General features: G+C 36.8%; 1 protein-coding gene across 1 annotated transcript in view; it reads left to right on the top strand.

Annotated features, from left to right (window-relative positions):
- The window catches only part of LOC144433094 (ER degradation-enhancing alpha-mannosidase-like protein 1), a 387,086-nt gene that overhangs the window by 358,064 nt on the left and 6,619 nt on the right, over positions 1 to 22,403 (top strand). The window contains exons 10-13 of the mRNA XM_078121406.1: positions 176 to 249; positions 3,020 to 3,022; positions 5,088 to 5,184; positions 9,104 to 9,280. Coding sequence (XP_077977532.1) covers positions 176 to 249; positions 3,020 to 3,022; positions 5,088 to 5,184; positions 9,104 to 9,280 — 351 coding nt within the window. The remainder of the gene's footprint in view (positions 1 to 175; positions 250 to 3,019; positions 3,023 to 5,087; positions 5,185 to 9,103; positions 9,281 to 22,403) is intronic.

Here is a 22,403-nt window from a genome sequence, read left to right on the forward strand (position 1 = left end):
TGAAGAATAATTTGTTAAAAACGATTTGTATTCTGGGGTAATCGGCAAAGTTTTCAGGATATTGCCTTTAGATGTATGAAAAAGAAACAAACGAGAGATGAATGAATCCGTCATATACCACAGACAACCGGAAACCCATTATAGCAAGTTAATTGTTATTTCTTTTCCTTGACAGGCAACAAAAAATCCATTTTACCTCCACGTAGGTAGTGACATTGTGAGAAGTATTGAAGAGCATTCCAAAGTAGAGTAAGTGTTGACCTTTAACCTTTCAAGTTCTGTTCATTCATTATTTATTTATTTACACAATAAAGATTTACTAAGTATGGTTTGGGAATAGCGACTTACATCAAAACTCGTTTAGCTTTGGTGATGAGTATAACACATTTTTTATATATGCTCATGTTATCCTCTTGGTCAAGAATTAAAACTATAACATTTGTTTGAAGTGTCCGCGTCCCACATTTTCTGAATCTCTGTGGGCAATCACAATGATTGTCTAAAACGTATCCGACAAAGCTAGACTGATTGTAGATAGAAATTCTATTCGGTTTCTTATACCATGCACTAGCCAAGTTGAACAAAAAAATATGGAATATATACTCTGGTCTATCTATGTCATGACAACTTGCGTCTATGTCACAGCAATGCATGTTTACGCTAATGGTTCTGCTGGAATAGCATCTATAAATGTAGTATATTGTATATGCAATATGAAATCATAAATAGGTCGTCAGGAATTCCATTGACGCACATTTCTCTGACGCATTACCCCTCATTGTCGTTCTACGAATGCATGCATGCCTTTGTCTCAGGTATCGTTGTTTTATGATTTGTCAGAGAATATGAGTTATGACGTAGCCGTTTGTAGATCTGCTTTAAGTACAGAAAATATGTCGGGAAATGTTTACTTATTACAAAGTAAACAAATACCAGTTTATATTTTTACAACGTTAACTAAACGTAAACTGGTGCTGTTGTGGATGTACAACATTCGTTTATGTTCGATATAGTGTGTGTGTGTATGTGTATGTGTGTGTGCGTGTGTGTGTGACGTGTATGTTCCGTTTGCACCATAGTAAATTTAAAAATATTTTGTTAACCACATTTCGCATCAATCTAGATCAAATCAGCAAACCTAGTGTACATTATTCCATTCATTGTCGTAATCTATATAGTTTTGGTTGTAGAATTAATAAGATGTGTATTTTATTTTATGATTATACTATAATTTATGAATGTCGCCAATATCTGTCACGGTATTTAGAATGTGATTTATTCTGAAAGTAAAAGTTGATACATTCAAACTAACTAACTATTAGATTTCCCTCGTACTTGCTGATCTACCATTGCCAATCTTCACTAATTTCATCATATAGCTGTATGGTGATATTTATGTATGTCCTATATCACAGTCGTCACGATACTATGGCATATAATATCAATCTTAATTCAATATTCAGGTTCACAATTTAAAAGAACTCTAGTGAATATTGAAACGTAATCTATACTTTCATATGATTGATTTCTCAACACTGTCCACTTTGTATGTAACTAATGTCAAGAACTTGGCGCAAAAATAATTTACATATTGCAGTTTCTAAAACGTAAATTTAGTTCTATTGCGATAAGTCCCCAGTGAGCGTTCTGGATCCCTCGAGCTCACACTTTTACGTCGGCGTTCGTTATTGAAGTTATGCATGACCACTTCACATAAAAAAAAAGTCAATCGTTCGCAAAATGTTATGATTCTGTACGCTTCTTTGACTTGTCTGTAAACCTTCAAGTGTGATGACAAGACTTTGCCGCTCTATAGGCATACAGGGCTTAAGTGTGAGATAATTGAACTTCACCTATATAATATACGACATGGTTTCTACTTTACCTTAAACATGCGTACATCTTTCCCGTCAAATGTCAACTCTAGTTGATGATAGCACATTGAATACACATTAAATACGCGTACTTAAAAACCAATCAACTGAGTATAACAGTGCTTTGTGTTATTAGGCCACCTGAACCAGATCGCTTCAAAATTACAGTTGCAAATAAGACTTTTCGATTTGAAAGGATATCTTATCAGTCAGACTCATCATAATGTCTGTAAATATCTGGTGTCGACTACAGTATCTATACCGATGATTGCTTTTTTTTGGTCAGAATCTTCCTCTTGAAACATGTTCATCTCTTCGACTCAAGTGTATGAATTTGACATATGGTTGAATGGTCAACTCTATGTTATCAAATATAAGCAGTCTAGTTATCCTTGAGATAGTTGAAATAGATAAGAACCACGAGAACGTTGGAACAAGTGGGTGTTTTAAAAAATATTGAAATGCGTAAACGAAGGCGTTATGCAGATATTTTACAGGGACGTAAGATCCGTGCATGGATAAAGCATATGCAATCATCAATTCTCGTGGGTTGGAACACTTTTACAGCGGTATTAGATCAAGGATTGGGGGTAATTATTTTCCAAATTATGTTCCTGGTGACCACTCTCTACAGATAGTGTCGAATATATAGGGAATACAGTTGGTATAATTAAACGAAGTTAAGTTTTGGGTGGTATGGCACAAGTTGTATGTAAATGCTTTTTACACAGCGAAGGGTCGAGTATATGATATTGGGTTGCAACTATCTATGTAAGTGAAACCCTGGTTTGAAGGTCCTAACCATAGGGAACCATCACCCAGGGATAATGCTTTCCAGGCTTTTTAACTGCATCTAGCAAATACAAATTGTTCAGGTATTCTTATCAATAAATACATATCCAAACATGATTTTCTGATCTCGCATCACTCTATGACTGCAGCAAGTACACGCATACCACAATCTATGACTACAACGGATACACGCATATCACAACCTATGACTAAAACGGGTACACGCATATCACAATCTATGACTAAAACACGCGTACGTACACGCATATCACAATCTATGACTAAAACAAGTATACGCATATCACAATCTATGACTAAAACAGATACACGCATATCACAATCTATCACTAAAGCAGGTACTACACGCATATCACAATCTATGACTAAAACAGGTACTACACGCATATCACAATCTATCACTAAAACACGCACACGCATATTACAATTAATGACTAAAACACGTAGTATACGCATTTCACAATCTATGACTAAAACACGTAATACACGCATATCACAGTCTATGACTAAAACGGGTGCACGCATATCGCAATCTATGACTAAAACTGGTACACGCATATCACAATCTATGACTAAAACGGGTTCACGCATATCACAATCTATGACTAAAACACGCGTACGTACACGCATATCGCAATCTATGACTAAAACGGGTACACGCATATCGCAATCTATGACTAAAACTGGTACACGCATATCACAATCTATGACTAAAACAGGTACACGCATATCACAATCTCTGACTAAAACAGGTACACGCATATCACAATCTATGACTAAAACAGGTACACGCACATCACAATCTATGACTGAAACAGGTACACGCATATCACAATCTATGACTAAAACAGGTACACGCACATCACAATCTATGACTGAAACAGGTACACGCACATCACAATCTTTGACTGAAACAGGTAGTGCACGCATATCACAATCTATGACTAAAACAGGTACACGCACATCACAATCTATGACTGAAACACGCGTACGTACACGCATATCACAATCTATGACTAAAACAAGTATACGCATATCACAATCTATGACTGAAACAGGTACACGCACATCACAATCTATGACTAAAACAGGTACTACACGCATATCACAATCTTTGACTGAAACAGGTCACTGAGTACACGCATATCACAATCTATGACTAAAACAGGTACACGCACATCACAATCTATGACTGAAACAGGTACACGCATATCACAATCTATGACTAAAACAGGTACACGCACATCACAATCTTTGACTGAAACAGGTACACGCACATCACAATCTAATCTATGACTAAAACATGTATACGCATATCACAATCTATGACTAAAACAGGTACACGCATTTCACAATCTATGACTAAAACAGGTACACACATATCACAATACATTACTAAAAACGTACCCTCATATCACAATCTATGATTAAGACAGGTATACGCATATCACAATCTATGACTAAAACAAGTATTCGCATATAACAATCTATGACTAAAACACGTACTACACGCATATCACAATGTATGACTCAAAGATGTACACGCATATCACAATCTATGACTAAAACACGTACTACACGCATATCACAATCGATGACTAAAACAGGTACAGGCGTGTATGTATCTGTCAACTTGATTTAGCATCGACAATGTAGTGGCATATTTTCTATAATGAATAATAACACAATGATTTGAATTTGGCTGAAACATATCATAATTGTGCAATGCATATAAATACATAATGTGTTATCAATTGATGGGAAAGTATGGTACGCCCACGCTTTGCTATTCCTAAATCATGAACAGAGAAATACTTTTAATCTAGAGATTGTGATTGTAACCAAGCATATATGCTCCAAGATATATAATTTCGCGTTTTTTTATGTAGAGAGATGATGTATGTTGGGATTGCTTTTCATTCGTTCGATTCTTTAGTGTCGCTCTATAATGCTTTGTCTGTGACACTTTCTGTTTTACTTTTACAAATAAAGTAGTATATATCCAGGTTTACACAGCAAAGGTTTGTTCATTTTGACCAATATCGACTAAATGCTCATCAGATTCACTTATTAATTAAAGTTGAATTAATAAATACAATATTTTTTTTTAGAAAAACCTTTTTTTTCGCCAACCTATTACCGTGATCATATACTAAGACAGGGTCTATATTTTCCCAATAATAGTCTCGTAAACATCTTACCTTGTCACGTTGATAGCCAGGGTCCACTGGAGCATTCAGTAAACGCACAAGTCGGTTTTACAATATGAAATGGAGTTCAAAATTATTAGTTGCATCATACGACACGGTGTGTCAGCATTATTCAAATCTCGCGAGTTCTCGTACGTTATTGATGTTATGATTGTATGCTTAGTATTTAATAATTGTCTTTCTATATATGCAGGTGTGGATACGCTACTCTTCATAACGTCATTGATAAATCATTGGAAGATAGAATGGAAAGTTTTTTCCTGAGTGAAACCTGTAAATATTTATATTTGGTAAGTGTGTCACCCAATTCCACTTAATCAAATTGCGAATTTCTAAGTAAACATTAAAAAGGAATAAAGTGTGTGCTCAATTTCTTTTGATTTGTCACAGTAACCAGTCAAATTGAAAATTATCACATCTTATTATATGTAAACAATATTAATATATTATAGCATGTGCTAATTAAGTATAATTAAGAATCTGGAGGTCTTGCAGGTATATTTAAGTAAGTAAACATTTATAAACCTTACTGCAATGTTATATATATATATATACAATACAGTTCGGGAGTATCTGATTTCATTCAGTCAGCCCCCATAAGAAATGTGATACGTTGAGAACCCCAGCCAAATTCACATTAGACTAAAAATGACATGTGCTAAGTTGACGTCACTGCTACTCGGTGTGTACTGGGAAAGACGGCGCCTACTGCTGATCACACTTGTCCCCTCAATAATATAAATATCTTTGGTTATGTTCAAATATTGAAACCAAACAAGGTCTATCCTTTAAGGAAATTTCCCTGTGGTCTTCAAGAAAGACTCCACTAGCAACACCAAGTATTATACATGTCTCCAGAGTCTGCTAAGAAAATTGCTTTGTTTGGAAAGGAAATGTCCCAAGTAGCAAAACTTGACATGCATAGTCATGACGTATGGGGTTAGAACATATTGAATGAAAGATGAGATTACTCGACTAAAAATCTTCTCCCTGACGTCTCCCGTATGCAGTCATGTGATTTGTAATTTGAATAACGACCATGACTGTGTTGAAGGGATGGCATACTGTCATCAATCTACTGTACAAGTACTATTTGTATTCCTATACACGTTCGTTTTACGTTCAAATTTGATACAAAAGCGTTGACATATTGTTAGGATAAGTTACACTTCATACATAGTAAATCTTACCTCCAATATTTTAATTGGGTTATATCTAAATTCTGAATAATTTTTTAAATATATATATATACATTATGCTTCTTTATCCATAATCAAATAAAAAAAACATTATGTTGAGAGCGAACTGAAGCAGCTGCAACTGTTACAATGAAAACTATGACAACGGCCAACTTTACAGAGAAAGGGGAAAAAAGTTTTGTACTAGAACGTGATTGTCATTTTTGTACTTTATCTTTTGAATGATCTGAGATACATGAATACAGAAGTGTCCACGCGTGTCAAGACAGCAGACATCTAATGTTTCCCTTGACAAATGGTTTTGATAAAGAATGTAGATGAGCTGCCTCGGTTGCTCCGCTCTAGATAACAGTTGATACCTTTTCATGCAATGCTGTGTCACATAATGTAATGATGACATCCAGGTGTCACAGTCAGTGTTGCATATTATCCCTAAGGGTTAAACGTTACTTCCTCAACACACGTGTACGCCTATCCAAACATATAGTGACGTTTGACTAAAGGTCAATCGAGACTTTTTCGCTCACTTTGGTGACGATCCCATTTTCTCAAAATCAAACATATCGAATCCAGCACATCCGAGATAACAGGGAAATGTTGTTATGGTACCTCATTGGTGAAAACATGCGTTCAGTGCACGCGCGCACCCAATCTTTACACATACACAGAGACATACGAACTTGTAGGTACTCACATACTATAACATACACATACAAATACCTTGTACCCTGTAGTCTTCACTTCCAAAATTGGTCCAACAGGGACTATAGCTGGAAGTTCTGATGAGAGTGACGGTGGGCGTTTAGAAGGACCTTGTGGGGTGCTAGTTCTTATGTGGGATTATATGGATATATACACATACATACATACATACATACATACATACATACATACATACATACATACATACATACATACATACATACATACATACATACACACACACACACACACACACACACATACATACATACATACATACATACATACATGCACACGCACACGTAGTACGTACGTACGTACGTACGTACGCACATACATACATACATACATACATACTTACATACATACACACACACACACACACACACACACACATACATACGTACGTACGTACATACATACATACATACATACATACATACATACATACATACATACATACATACATACATACATACGTGTACACCGGCGTGGGCGTTAAATGTCGACTGACAGTTACAAATGAGGCTATTGACCAATCAGGGAAAAGCGTGAAGACCGGTGTATCAGCAGAGTAGCAAATTTATCAAATGTCGGTGGCGGGAGTGTATTTTCTGTGTATGAGATCCAATTAATGGCATCCAGGGAAGAGTGATTAGAGGCAGACAATCATAACAAAAACATGACCCCTTACTGTGACTGAACAGATAAGACTTCCGTTCACAAGTTGAACACTATTTTCATAATAATAAACATTACCTCAGAGTGTATTTAGAAGGTGAATAAAATACACATACTACAACTTGTACTTGCAAGGTAGACGGTATAATGGCAGGGAGAAAGCGACGGTTTGCTGTCATGACAGCTGAGGACATATAATAGTTCAGAAACTGACGGCAAGTGTACTGAAAAATACACAGAAATACACATACTACAACTTGTACTTGTACTTGCAAGGTAGACGGTATAATGGCAGGGAGAAAGCGACGGTTTGCTGTTATGACAGCTTGAGGACATATAATAAATAGTTCAGAAACTGACGGCAAGTGTACTGAAAAATACACAGAAAAAAATACTAGCTCATCATGCAAAGTTTGGATAGTTGGGCCGAAGAGAGGGATGAAGACGGAATGGACAAAAAGTCACAATAATTGTGGACGGTATTGCATTGTAGTTTGAATGGTGTATTTTACTACAACTTAAAGTTGGGCCGAGGAGAGGGATGAAGACGGAATGGACAAAAAGTCACAATAATTGTGGACGGTATTGCATTGTAGTTTGAATGGTGTATTTTACTACAACTTGCAGGAGGTAGACGGTACTACTATTGCTTTGTAATACACGACATTTCAAAGGTTTGAATGGTGTATTTCATTTACATGTAATCAATATGCTGTTTCTTTACGCTAGTCTTGTTTAATAGACACAGATACACAATTTCGCTGAAAGTTGTATTTTTGATGTCAGTAGCCATGTTTTGTTTTACTTTTATCAGTGGCGATTAAATTTCATATCACTAGGTGCATACACATGATGGATGTGATTGTATTGAGTAGTTTGTAGTATGAATGTCCTGCGTAATAATATCAAGCAAATACATAGTGGTATGAAATACTCTGTCCATTTGGATGTAATTGCTATTTTCGTCGTGCAACATAGCGATATATGTGTGTGACATTGAATGTTGACACAGGCGTGTATCCAGTTTGTTGACACGTGTCAGCTTCGATTGGATGTCACGTTGGCGTCAGGGTGTCTCATCGAAAATCAAAACATAAACAATGAGTGTATGGAGTTTTTCCTGGGAAGAATATGACACCATCGAATTATTAGCCGGGGTACAAGATAAATGCCATCCTGGCAATACACGCCTCCTACGTCGGCGTGTATTTACCCGGACGGCATTTATTACATACATACATACATACATACATACATACATACATACATACATACATACATACATACACATACACATACACATACACAGCTGAGAACAGCAGGTACTAAGTTTAATTTGGCATAAATCGTGAACTATACTTTAATAGTGTATGGTGTAGTGACAAAATAACACAATAATTCCATTACGGTATACACAAGTCCTAATAACCAATCGACCCGACATATACTCCATGTATTCATCAGTTAGTTCATTGTGTCAAACTAATAACTTAATTAAATTTGATTTCGCACAGAATGTTTAGTTGAAAGGTATATTCCATGTTAGAGACTGCACAATTTGCTCTCGGTATCGGAAACGTATGTTACAAATGAGAATTATGAACGTATTTTCCCCCTTCTACAACAGCTCTTCGACAAGGATAACTACCTTAACACAGCGTCACATAAATATATTTTTACAACGGAGGGCCATATATTTCCAATACATGGCAAGTACAGAGAACGTCCGTGGTGGCTATCTTTGGACCAGGAACAATACAATAGTGATTACTTGAAATCATCCTATAACAACAAATCAACACATGTAAGTTCAACTTCTATATTCTTCCATTACATGTTTAAATGGGAACTGAAGTGTGAGGCTGATTTTATCTTAGCTGTCTGTTCTGTATGCCTAGGAGACCTTGAAAAGTAATTTTCATCTATCCTGTATCGCGTGACCTGTCTAAAATAGTTAATAGAAATTGGCACATCTGGCTTAGGAAAGCCCTGTTGTACACAGTATCTAGTTATTCTGATAAATCAAACAAAGTTGAGAACTTCACACTTCTTTAATCTTTCACAATCATGCAGAGGTTGTTACTTCAATAGAGAGATCACGTTATGTACAATTTGGTAAAACGACTTTTCAGCCTGTCATTTGTTCCCCAGTAATTGTACAAAACGTCTCTGATGAAACTCGCAACAGGAATGTAGACGTATAAAAACGTGATTAATCTTCGTCTTTTTTTGTTGATAGTCGACCCCGATACATACTGCAGCCAAGCAAAACGTTCAATACAAGCAGTTTGAAAGTAATCTTAATGCATGTTAGCCTTTTACTTCATTAACAAGTGGCTTATTAAAACAGAGAAATTGATGTTTATACCGGTAATCGATTATTAAGTACATAAAATTGACACGTGAAACGAGGTCTTTTAAACCACTTCTCCTACTTGACACTTCAATTCATCCTTTTGAAAATAGCAATTTAGTCAAGATTAGGCCTCCAGTCAGACACAGAAATGACTTGCTACTTAAACATATCTCTAGATCACTCAATGTGTTTTTTTATAACCAGTTTTATGAGCCTGCCCTCTTCAAAATTTTTACGTCAGCTACTTCACATTTATATAGACTAGATTTAAATGATGTTCTTTAACGTTATTTTGACCAATCCAGCATTAAATAATGAATTGTAATGAATAACTCATGAAAATCTAAGGCGTGATGCCATATTTCAATTTGTTTCAGTGTGACAGTATATCAGAAGAAAGGCAGTTTTTCCTTCCACTAAAAGAACGCTACCTACGCCAGATAGACGAACTAGTGGGGCTTTTTTGACGACACAGTCCGTTTGATCTATATACGTATCAAGACAAGTCACAATAACCAACATCAAGAGTCTTCCATAACTTAATGATACATCGACACTTAAATTACACCCCTAAAGGATCGTCTTTTTTCATTCTACTACATGACTGGGTTTTTAATTGAGAGTGATACCATTTGCCATATTATTAGCATAACAATTTGTCATGCACCAGGTTGTTCTGTCCAGCTATAAAATGATTATTCACCGATTGGCACAGCTTGTTCCTCAGCTCTAGGTGAGGTGTCTCCTTATTAAAACCATGTATACTCCTTTCCGACTCTTCCCCATTGCTTCAACTGTGCTCTCAGTTTCATTTAGCGGACACTTTTTTTCAGTTTTACACAAAGAAAGTGTCTGCATACAGTTAATCCATGAAAGGAACTGTCGGCTAACACTTTCAACCTATGAATGAAACTGTCCTCAACATGTTAATCATTTCTATTGCACTGTTCCCAACTTGTCAACTGTTCCAACATGTGCTGCCCTGCCTAATCCTGTGTTCTACCGCGGTTAATTCTGCACCTGTCATTCTGTAATTAAAGTGTGTGTGTAAAAAAATCGCCCTTACGTTGGTGGGTCTCGAACACAGTACCTCCAGTTCTGTACCTATCTATCCAAAGACATGCTCTATATTTTATTTTGTTTTATTAAAATGCAATCCCAATCCCAATGGCTTGCCTTGTGAAAAAGGGGGTTGGTTGCAAAAATGTTTCAGTATAGAAAATACATATACAAAGGATATAACCACTTCAATACAAACTGACTTGTGCAGAAAGCAGGTTTCCATATAGAATTTGTTCATTGACATGGCAATGTGTATGTGCACCCAGGTTAGTAACAGAGCTATGGGTGGGTAAAAACGGAAATACTGTTTTGTTTTGTTTTGTTTTTTGTTTTGGTTTGTTTGTTGTTGTTTTTTTGGGGGGATGGGGTGGTTATATTATATTCGAATTGGGACTGTAACTTTGTTACAGTACGAGTCTTTGCCAGGTTAGTGGATTTCACACTGAACTTCTGGGGAAAACATCAGATTAATTGGTCGAGATATACGGGAAGGGTTTTCCATAGTGAGTTTTGTAATTGACATGATAATAGGTAAGAGGTTATGTAATAGGGCTGTAGATTATAAGGTTGACTCTCTGGTGAAAACGTAAAAACTCGATGAATTCGAAGTGTATAACTGCGCCTCGGACAAAATAATGAAGCTTTACCCAACAGTGTCCGATTATTTTCAGTTGGTGGCCTCTGACTTGACCTATAACTATCAGTAAATTGAATTGTTTCATGCAATAGAATTATTTGTATCATCTGTACAGTACAATAATATTTGCTGGAGATGAATAGTGGTGTGTCACATACAGCCAGTGTTACTGTTTTCCACGTGATGATGCTTTACAAGTTGTCATTTCAATTTACACTCTTTAGATAATTACATGTCATTCCACTTGTTCCAATAATAAAGAGTGTGTACATTGGAAGAGTGACATATGGCGCTTTACCATTGTACAGCAACTGAATGCTAAAAGGTCATTGAAAGTAAGCTCACACATAATGACCAAGCTTGCATGATATAATGGGGGGGGGGGTGTTAGCACAGACCTATGTAACAGATATATTACAGAAAACAATTTACGTCAATTTACGTTTGCGTTTCTACGATACGAAAAGCATGGGTAATTGAAAAAAATAAAGAGAGAAATAACAAGAGGTAGATGAATACATATCTTGTGTAGAAACCTCAAAACATTTTCAGAAATCAGGTTTTTAAAACTATTTTCAAAAATAATATCAAATGTAGTGACAGTTTAATAAGATAGATTATATTGTACTTCGACATGGAGTAATGCAATATCGTTCGTCTAAAATAACTCAGTCGTGGGGTGTGTCCTTCCTTAGATTCAAGTTAATTCGCCAAGTTGTCCTCTCTCGTATATTTGGCAATTACAAAACAAAATAAACAATAGTTGAATGAAATATTCTAACTAATTTAGACTGTCTTCAGTATAAATCAATCAAAATCATTTGGATAATAATAAGCAATTTTGTGTTTTTTATTTGTTTGTTATTTGTTTTCGAAAGTTGAACCCGATCAAATTTCACTTTGACTTTGCGATTTGAATTGATTTGTAGCGAAAAAAAATGATTTTTTATTTCATCTGATATTGAATACGCACTGAACAAATTTACTAAACTTTCTACATTATCATTCATACCAATGATATTTCATAGTAGCCACGACTTAGTTAGGTAACCATTCAGCCTAAGACGAAATTCCAAGTTGAAGTCGTCTAAGATCATTGCAAGGATTAATCATTTGAATATGTTTCTGCCCTTACACACGTAGGTAGGTTTTCGTTAGACTATTTTTAAGAGTGATGAGCGTATTGAATATTGAACAAAGTCGTCAGGTTTTTGTCTTTGTCAATATAAGTCATGATTTCGATAGTGATTTTTTGAAGCTGAGTTCATCTCATATATACATGGCGGGTGAGTTTTGCATTTGAATGTGCCGAACCAGTGAATAATTTACAAAATCCACTTTGTGTAATAATGTTTTATGTAGTGAGTACTAGACTGCAACCTGTCAGTCTCGTTCACTCTGGTAGATGGCGCTGTTTATTATGATCGCGTCACAAATTTGTCTTCCATTTCCATGTGATATAAAACTGTACTTATACCTTCTCAATAGAATCCTCAAATCTTTCATGTAATGTAACACGCTTCCTTTTGCAAGTAGAGATGTTAGTGTGTTACGAGTTTCAAGGGTTTCCGATTTGTCTAATCGAAATGACGTATGTACCTTGAAGGGCTTCCGCATATAAATCTCACCTCCGTGGTATATCTAAGATAGTTTAGATGAACCTTGTCAGTCGATGTATACGACTGCTAAAGAGATTTCTGATTGATATGTCAGTTTGACTCAATTTTATCTGATTTCTTGCCATTAACATTTATGCAAATTAATATCGTACGTCAAACACAGAATAATACCCCGTATGTACAGATCCAACGCAAACATTTTACAATTGTTATGTTATGTGTTTAATGAGACTTACGCGCGCACACACACACACGCACACACACACACACACACACACACATATATATATACATACATACATACATACATACATACATACATACATACATACATACATACATACATGATACATACATACATACATACATACATACATACATACATACATACATACATACATACATACATACATACACACACTACAACAAGGGTTTACGACAGTTGTGTATGTAATAGTAAACGCGTCACATGTTACCATGATTACCTCAAAGTTTGTCTAATTATTACTAATTATTTTTATTGATTGGCAAAGTTGCCAAAATACACGAAGATTTACTTGTTATAGCTTCTTTTAATTGAGAAGAGTTTTGTCAAAGATACAAATAAGTGGGTCTTATTATCGCAGAACGGATCCAAACTTTGCCTGAGTCAATTCTTAAATACAAAACCATCATTTGCAACAATTGCACTTTTAAATCTCTTATCATTTATAACCATAACAGAATCATATGCCGACAGGTGGGAAAATGTTATCACAGAGAGTGTAGATGAACATCTTCTGTAAAGATATAAACAGTGTTTAGACTCAGTAAACCACTTGTTTGCAGCGCGGGTTGGAACATACTATGCAATAATATACAGACTGTACAGATAAGACAATGTTAGATATTTATATAATACAACACGTTGTGAATTAACAAAATTTTGGATATCTTTATAATGAACAATGTGTTTTACTGGGTGTACCTTGTGTTGATGTACGTACTAGGTGGACGATCGCGATTTGCTGTATAATATCTCAAAAACCACTATTCTTTTAGTGGTGTGAGATAATGTATTATCATGTGTTTTATCATTCGTTGTGAAGTGAATTCAACTTACAATCTGCCAACTTAATAAGATCAATACTGACTAATTAACACACTGTCAGGCTTAAATGAGAAATCACGACAACGTACCACGAAGTGTTCCCCGCAGGCTTCCCTTGCCAGATCTGATTAAAATATCTGATGTGGTGAATACGGCTCGATTTCATTATTTACCGGTATCTCATTCTTTTATTCGCCAGAAAGGGCGGCCGCGGATCACTCCCGGAACAACAAAATCGAAAATAAACCGCAATAAACGAATGAGATTATCGGTAAATAAAGAAATCAGACCGTATTCACCACATCAGATTTTAATCACATTGTCCATTCCATCCATACGGTTTTAGATATTTCTGTTCGAAATTTGTCTTCCCTTTTGACCTTTGACATGTGCTAGTCCAGACTACTTCACAATGTTAGACCTATAACCACTCCAATAAAGTCAATTCCATCATCGAGTACAGACGATGTAATATTTTGTGACAAATCAAATGAAATCGACAATAAAATCGATATTTTTATACCAAATTTTGTTGTTGTTTTTTTATTTCTCTTTCTGTTATCATGTTGGTTTAGCGATTGTTTATGTGATGGTAACAAAACTGCGTGCTCAGACCACTATAGAAAATCTGTAGTGGTCTGAGCTTGTGGAAGCATACCCATTGTTGGTAACGAGTCAGGGTTGTAATTTCAATTAATGTTAAGGTCATACAGAGAACCACTCGTTAGTTAACTTATAATTCATGTAAGTTAAGCTGCATTTTGTCATGAGCACTACAATCGCTTGGTTTCAAATGTACGACGCATCTAGGTTTACATCTACTTAAAAAATTCTTTCAAACCTTAAGGCACGTATTCTGTAACACTTTAGAAAATATCAGGTGGTGATGTTCAGATGTTGCCTCTGTACAGTGAACTGAAATACCTGTGAATCGTATCATGTCCTACTACCATATATGGGACGGGTGCGACCCCTTTAATATACGTATACCTTCCACATTCCTGTGCTTGGACATGTGCACACTCCACGTACGTGCACTGTGTTATCGAAGAATTTGTTTTAAAAGTACTAGTGTACATGTAATTATTAGTATTAGTATTTGCATAATTGTATGTGTTACTAGTATACTTGTCAGTGTCATTGTTTCGGTGTTAGTTTCTAATTCACTGCCCTTCTGTTACTTATAATGGTTATTTTCTGCAAGAATTAAAGATGTCTATATTACTGAACTAAGCAGTCTGTAGAAGAAAAAAAAATATCAATTTCGAATTCCGTTAACAAACTGTCTTCCTCAAAGTTAATATTTAACCTTGGACACGATTTTTCTAAACCTCGACACCTCGACAATGAAAACACTTTCCATTATTTTGCAGGCTTTTTCTTACAACCGAATTGGTAAAGTCGCACTTCATTCGACGGATCACCATTATATTTCCAGCAAGTGACTTTGATTAAGGGCTGCTGCGTAGCGCCCTCTAGTGTTACAGTAACGTTGCAAACTTGTTGATCACATACCGTTTTCGTAATAAAATGAGAAAGATTTTCTTTGAGACGTCAATGACAAATATTGAAAAGTCGGGGATTGTGTACATGGTTTAGAAAGCACCGGTACATAATCACTTGGAGATACTATCCTATTATATTGAACACATATTGCCTGTCCTATATTCGGGCTATAGCACCCGTTTATTACACCCGAGGGACTGTGAGTTACCAGAATCACATGCTGTTTCCCGAGGCCGAAGGCCGAGGGAAATAGCATGTGATTCTGGTAACTCACAGTCACGAGGGGGTAATGAACGGGTGCTATAGCCCGAATATAGGCCAGGCAATATGTGTTTTATAATATACCTCATGCTTAAACGTTTGCATTATTGAACAAGTTTAATAATTTTTATTCTTTCAACACATTATGAAATACAATGAAAGTTATTCAACATGAATGGCTGATATAGCCCGAATATAATGATAAACATAAACATCATGCTTACAGCGTATGTTGTTGCAGTATTTGAACACGTTTAATATTTAATTATTCATTATGAAATACAAGTGAAGTAATTCAAAATTTGCGTTGCAAACTCAGTATTGGCTTCCATAGCCTAGTTGTTGTGGATGTTGACGACACAGTTATGAAAGTTATAGTTCACTATTTTCTTACTACCGCTCACTTCTTGTTGAGTTACGAAATTCACTGGCGGTGGAGGTGAATTAGTCAGTTCATTCAGAATTGACATCCGTTGCACCGGCGACGCCATCATCGGGACTAGCGGTAACTGTGGCTGTTCTAGTTCGCCTCGTAGCTGTTCGTTTGTTGACGAACTTCCTTGAACAGTACTAGAAAGAGTGCGGCTCATTTCTCTCTTTTTGTCTTCGCCAACTCTACTATAACTTCTGATACTGCTCTCTGATTTGTGACCACTAACTCCCATGATGTGCCGTGCCTCGAAGCCTTTGTCGTCCAATGTTGTAACAGTGGTAGCACGCAAACAGTGGTTGGTATATGTACGAGAACATTTACTTTAGCCTCGACAGAGATTTTCTTCATTTTGTCGGCGAGCGCATTTTTACCAACTGCTACGTTGTCATACCAAACAGTGTCATCTTGACTTTTCAGTGCTGGTTTTGGCCGCTGCCAGAAAGCTTCACAGTTTGGGTTCAGCTTCTTTAAATACAATTCAAAAGACCAAACTGGACATAGCGAGTTTTCTGGAGTCTCGTACATTCTCCCTCCTTGACTCATTTCCCCGTCGTCTATACAGCCGCGGTGATTTTTCGTCAGCATATCTTGACAGATCGACACATATTTGAGGCCCGCTGAATCATTCTGGACGACAAAGTGTGACTTCGTCATGTTACGTAGGTTTTCACGGCCACGATTGCAGAGATAGATCATAATGTCAACGAAAACCTTGTTTTGTAGCCCGATTGGTGTTGACTTGTCAAGTGCAGACGACAACATGATTTTTGTCATGTCGTCTTTGGTACCATTATGGGTTCTTTATGTTTCGTTGCACCCTTTCCTTCACCTTTCAATTTTACAAGCATTGCAGAGAACACATCGTTGGCAGGCTTGAAAATGTCACTGTTTATTATGTCGATGCCACACTGTCTCAGAAAATATCGTTGTAAACCATATCGTATTGTTATCATCGACTTGCTCGAATACAGCTGTGCGTTGTTCTGTCGAATCCCTCCATAGAAATTCCGCAGCGTGATACACAGATCGTCGATCGGGCGCGTTCTTTTCCACGTCTGTTATGTTTGTACCAATTTCTTCACAAAACGAAGTAAAAATCTTGGTGGCGTAGTGAATGACATGCTTTGTGTTACGTGAATCTTTGCTGTCGACAAGGTGTTGAAGTTCTTGTTCCGACAGAAGTGAAAATCTTGCCCTCTTCTCTTGAGGTTGGCAGACGACATCGTCAGAAGCTGCCATTTTGACCTGTTGTAGCTGTGAACTAGCGGTGGTCACGTGACCATGTCAATAGTTGATGGAACTTTTCCCCTGGGAAATAGTCATTTCTATTTTCCAATCACGTGACTGATTCTAGCGAATCGTGGCACAGTATTATCACTAGGTATATTATAAAACTGTGTATTGTATAATTACCGTATAAAGTCGGATTGCGACTCTTTCAAATTATAGTGCACGTGGTCAGTGATAGATTGAAGAGTTTGAAATCATCACAGGAATTCGAATATACACCAATTGCCGCCAGTAACACACTAAACTGACCATTGATCATGAATTGCTTATTTCTTGCGAAAAAAATCCCCAAATTCGTTATGATCAATACCACACTATACATACCCCAGATGTACCTTGTGTTCGTTAACGTTATTTCTATGCAGTCGACGCCACTGTACATTGCAATTGACTGTGTTTATATACATGATATAACAGTTAGAGACAGTGGAGAGCTCGCCAATGTCTATATGGTTCCATTTAACTTACAATTATGGTACACGGGTGCGTGTAAAAAATGATACGTATATGTGGGATACTTGGCTATAAAAGGAACATGTATTTTACCATGAGTAACTGTTTACATAATTATTCTTAATTAAAGTAGCGCAAACTGGGTTGATAAATGTTTATTCAAGTGAAAAGAGTTTAATAAAACCACATCATTCCAATGCAATGTTAATATCAATGCATGTCTTCTAGAACATCACGGTTGTCTAACAAGCACTGTTAGAACACTCGATTTGCATATAGGATTACCTGAACAATTTATGATGCGTGATAAATTATGTCAACGGATTGATCGTTTATGGCAGAGGTTTATGGCATACATTAGGTTTGAGTTCAGTCAAGTGTGCTTTATTTAGTATAATACTGCGAGTACCTTTTAAATATGCAGCAAAAACTACGCCCAAATAACTCAGCTTGTGCGCTTTAACAATAACATCTTCTAAATCACGGCAACAAACACATTCATAAACTAACACAAACTATCAAACTATATCACGTAGTGGGAGAAATAATAATCTTTTATTTATACCGGATATTTCGTTAAGTATCCAGTGAGAGTCATCCCTCGTGGTTTCAATGTTCATGCAGGAAGAAACCGGAGTACCCGGGGAAAACCTGCGTTGTTCGGTACAGTCAAACTGAACAACAACACCCTTCTTACAGCGTGGTAAGTTTAATCGAACCTCGACCGCAGTGGAAGAGGCAAGTTAGTGGTTTAACCACTCGGCCACCGATAACCCATATATAGAGTACGTACTAGATACAAACACTGAGAAATGGAATACAAAGCAAACAAAAACCGTGGACAAACTTGCCACACTAACACAGTCTGCATGTATTTTAGATTCAATTAATTATCTACAATACCTAGCTAGTTACACTCATAAAATAGACATAATATTAGAACAGCTTATTTTATCATATCGACAAAATTGTTACAGATTTATGAGATTAACGAAATTGTGTACAACGAAAGTACAGTAGCCTATTTTGTGGCAGTTTTGGAGCATACACTAATGAAATTAAGGAAATATTTTTGCACATACCTTGCTCGATGGGTCGATCTAGATCTACCGCGGCTCGCTACAGAAACGAGCAAATACAGATTTTTCGTTCTAGCTCGTCGCCCACAACCGAACCGTAAATACATGTACATACATGCATGTCTAGTATCCTTGTAGTTGGCTAGCATGGCTTAAATAGTTCATATGAAGCACTAATTAAGAATTCTAACATAGTTCCGATTTTATGTGCGTGTTCTAATACTACGCCAATAAATAACACCGTCAAGTGTGTAATTCGGAAAGGATCTATTGGGAAAAAAGCTGCTTTTCTCTTGAGACGTCGAACACGACTTCGGGTCCATAAGTTTCAGACATCTTGAAAAATCAAGTACTCTGCAATTCAGTGACGGTATAAGGGCTGTCATAGTCACGTCAGTGGTAACAACAATTTACTGTTTTTATTACATTTATGGAAAGTACACGTATATTATGTTAACCACACAGTGATTCATTGTCTCTGAACAGTGACATTCTGTGACCCTCTATATGTGTGTTGCATATTTTCACATAACGTAAGACTTTTATGACGGGAGTTTTGTCACCAATCAATTGAGGTCAGTTTCAATTAAATAAAATATTTCCTTCAACCAATGTCAACCATACAACAACCAAATGCATCGTCTGTGACACGCCATCTCATCTGAATAAGCGGTACTCAAGAGCAGTATATATAATCGTTGGAAAACTAAGATTAACAGCCGTCACGAGAGATTTGCCTTATTGATGAAAATTTACTGCAGCATAATAAGTATCGACAGTGCACGTTTAGCTAAGTGTGACATCAATTTCCCGATTCTTAGCGATTATAACCGATGACTTTTACGTGTAGTGTTGTGCTCGATGTATAGTTATCAAGTCTACCGAGTTGGTAAACAGTTTTAGATTAAAAAACGTGATAAACCACTGAAGATGTAGTAGTGATTGCAGGTCCCCAGACATAATGCAGCGAGTGGGTCGTTGACAAGGATAACATCAGGAGCAAAAATATGTTCTTGTTATATGCTTATCTCAGAGATGGGTTAGTGGGTAGAGAATTTATTATTTCTTAATTCCATATAGCGTTATTGATGATTGTACATCTCTCATAGCATCAATGCTATGTTATGACAGCATCTTCGTGAGCCACACTGTAACCAGCTACTTTTTGCCGTTTTACAACGGCGATATATGACTGGCCATGCTTCTAATTAATTCGACGTGCATAAGTCTTGTATCCACACCTAACCCGACATGCATACGTCTTGTATCTACACTTCCTTACCAATTTACATAGTTTACGTCTTCTTGCTTTTTGCACCATAGCTCCATACCTTCTTACCCGCCATAGTCGCACGCCTTGTATTCTCATCTCCTTATGATTACCAGATTTACATACATGTATGTCTTGTATCCATACCTCCTTCCCCGATGTACATAATGCTTTGCATTCAGTCATCCTTTAAATACTCGTATATTCGTCTTGTATCCACACTGATATATAACCACAACACAGCACAACACAACACAACACAACACAACACAACACAACACAACACAACACAACACAACACAACACAACACAACACAACACAGCACAGCACAGCACAGCACAGCACAGCACAGCACAGCACAGCACAGCACAACACAACACAACACAACACAACACAACACAACACAACACAACACAACACAACACAACACAACACAACATAACATAACATAACTGGTAGTATAGTTTATTTTGGGTATGTGCATTTTATCTTTTCGAGCTTTCACAAAGACCTCCGCCCCCTCTGGAAAATATACAGCCTAATGCAAAAGATATTGAACATTCACAAAATCGCCTGACTAGAGTGGGGGCGAGTCTTCTATGCTAAGGAAGACTTCAGTATTTACAAAGGGAAAGCCAGGGGAAATCAGGCCCGGGTTGTTGTGTACATGACTCCGTCATTGTAAAATGTGACTCTCCCTCAATTTCCTTTCTCTAAAACATAACCCTCCCCCGTTGAAATATTTCAAAAGTGTGGTTTCAATGCTGTCGTGGAAAAGGGCACCGTCCCAGAACCAATGATTTAAAGGACTTAATCTGCTGCTACCATGTTGACATTTGTTAAGGCATAAGTTATTTCCAAACAACAGTACATTGGTGTGAAATCGGCACTGTGTAATCAACACTCGTGTTTGGATGTCATTGGCAGAAATGAAAGTCAGAACATTCCTAGTAACTCCCAAAGACCAGATGAGTTCATTGTCGACGTTATCAGGAGCTAGGGAGGTCAACATCTCCACAACATTATCCCTAATATATTCCCTAACACCAACCCTATATAACCCAACCCCAACCCTAACGCTAACCGTAACCCTAACTTTAATCGGCCTAACTTTAACCCTAACTAACCTTAACCCTAACTCTAACAATAACAATAACCTTAAACCTAACCCTAACAATAACAATAAACCTAAACCTAACCCGAACTCTAACCCGAACTGATATTGTAGCGATGGGATGCCAAAATCACAAAAAATCAAAGTAAAATGCGACCCTCCCCTTATCCAATTTTCTAGAATATGGCCCTCCTCCAAGATAAGATTCCCCCCCCCCCCGTAATTACTGAAGGCTCCCAAACAATGATCACTTTGCTATGGGTTTGGTATTCAGTCTTTCAGGCATCACTGAAAAATACTAAACTGTAGATTGAGACATTTAAAGAACAATTTGTAAGCGCAAGATAGAAGTACTGACTCTAAATTCAGCAAATGTCAACTAATCAGTTCTAGAGCCTATTCCAACTTCATTACTGAAACACTGATCATCTGCCAAACGTTTATTTGCAAACACGTACTATGGCGGATATGGCATGTCACGTTTCGAACTATGTCTGATGTAGTATGTTACGTGTCGTACTATATTATGGTGGATGTGGTATATCACGTATATGGGTCAATAAACTATAATTGGAATTATGGCAAAAGCCAGGCTACAACTAACAACTTCAGAAAAAAAATAAAACCCATCTATCATCAATGGATCCAACTATACAATTTTTTTTTTACAGTACCCAAGAATCCCAACCCCTCTGGCGGGGAAAATTGGGGGAGGGTGACTACCATAGATAGAACTCAGTTGGGGAGGGGGAGGGG

Source organism: Glandiceps talaboti, chromosome 1, assembly GCF_964340395.1.
Source record: "Glandiceps talaboti chromosome 1, keGlaTala1.1, whole genome shotgun sequence".
NCBI lineage: Eukaryota > Metazoa > Hemichordata > Enteropneusta > Spengelidae > Glandiceps > Glandiceps talaboti.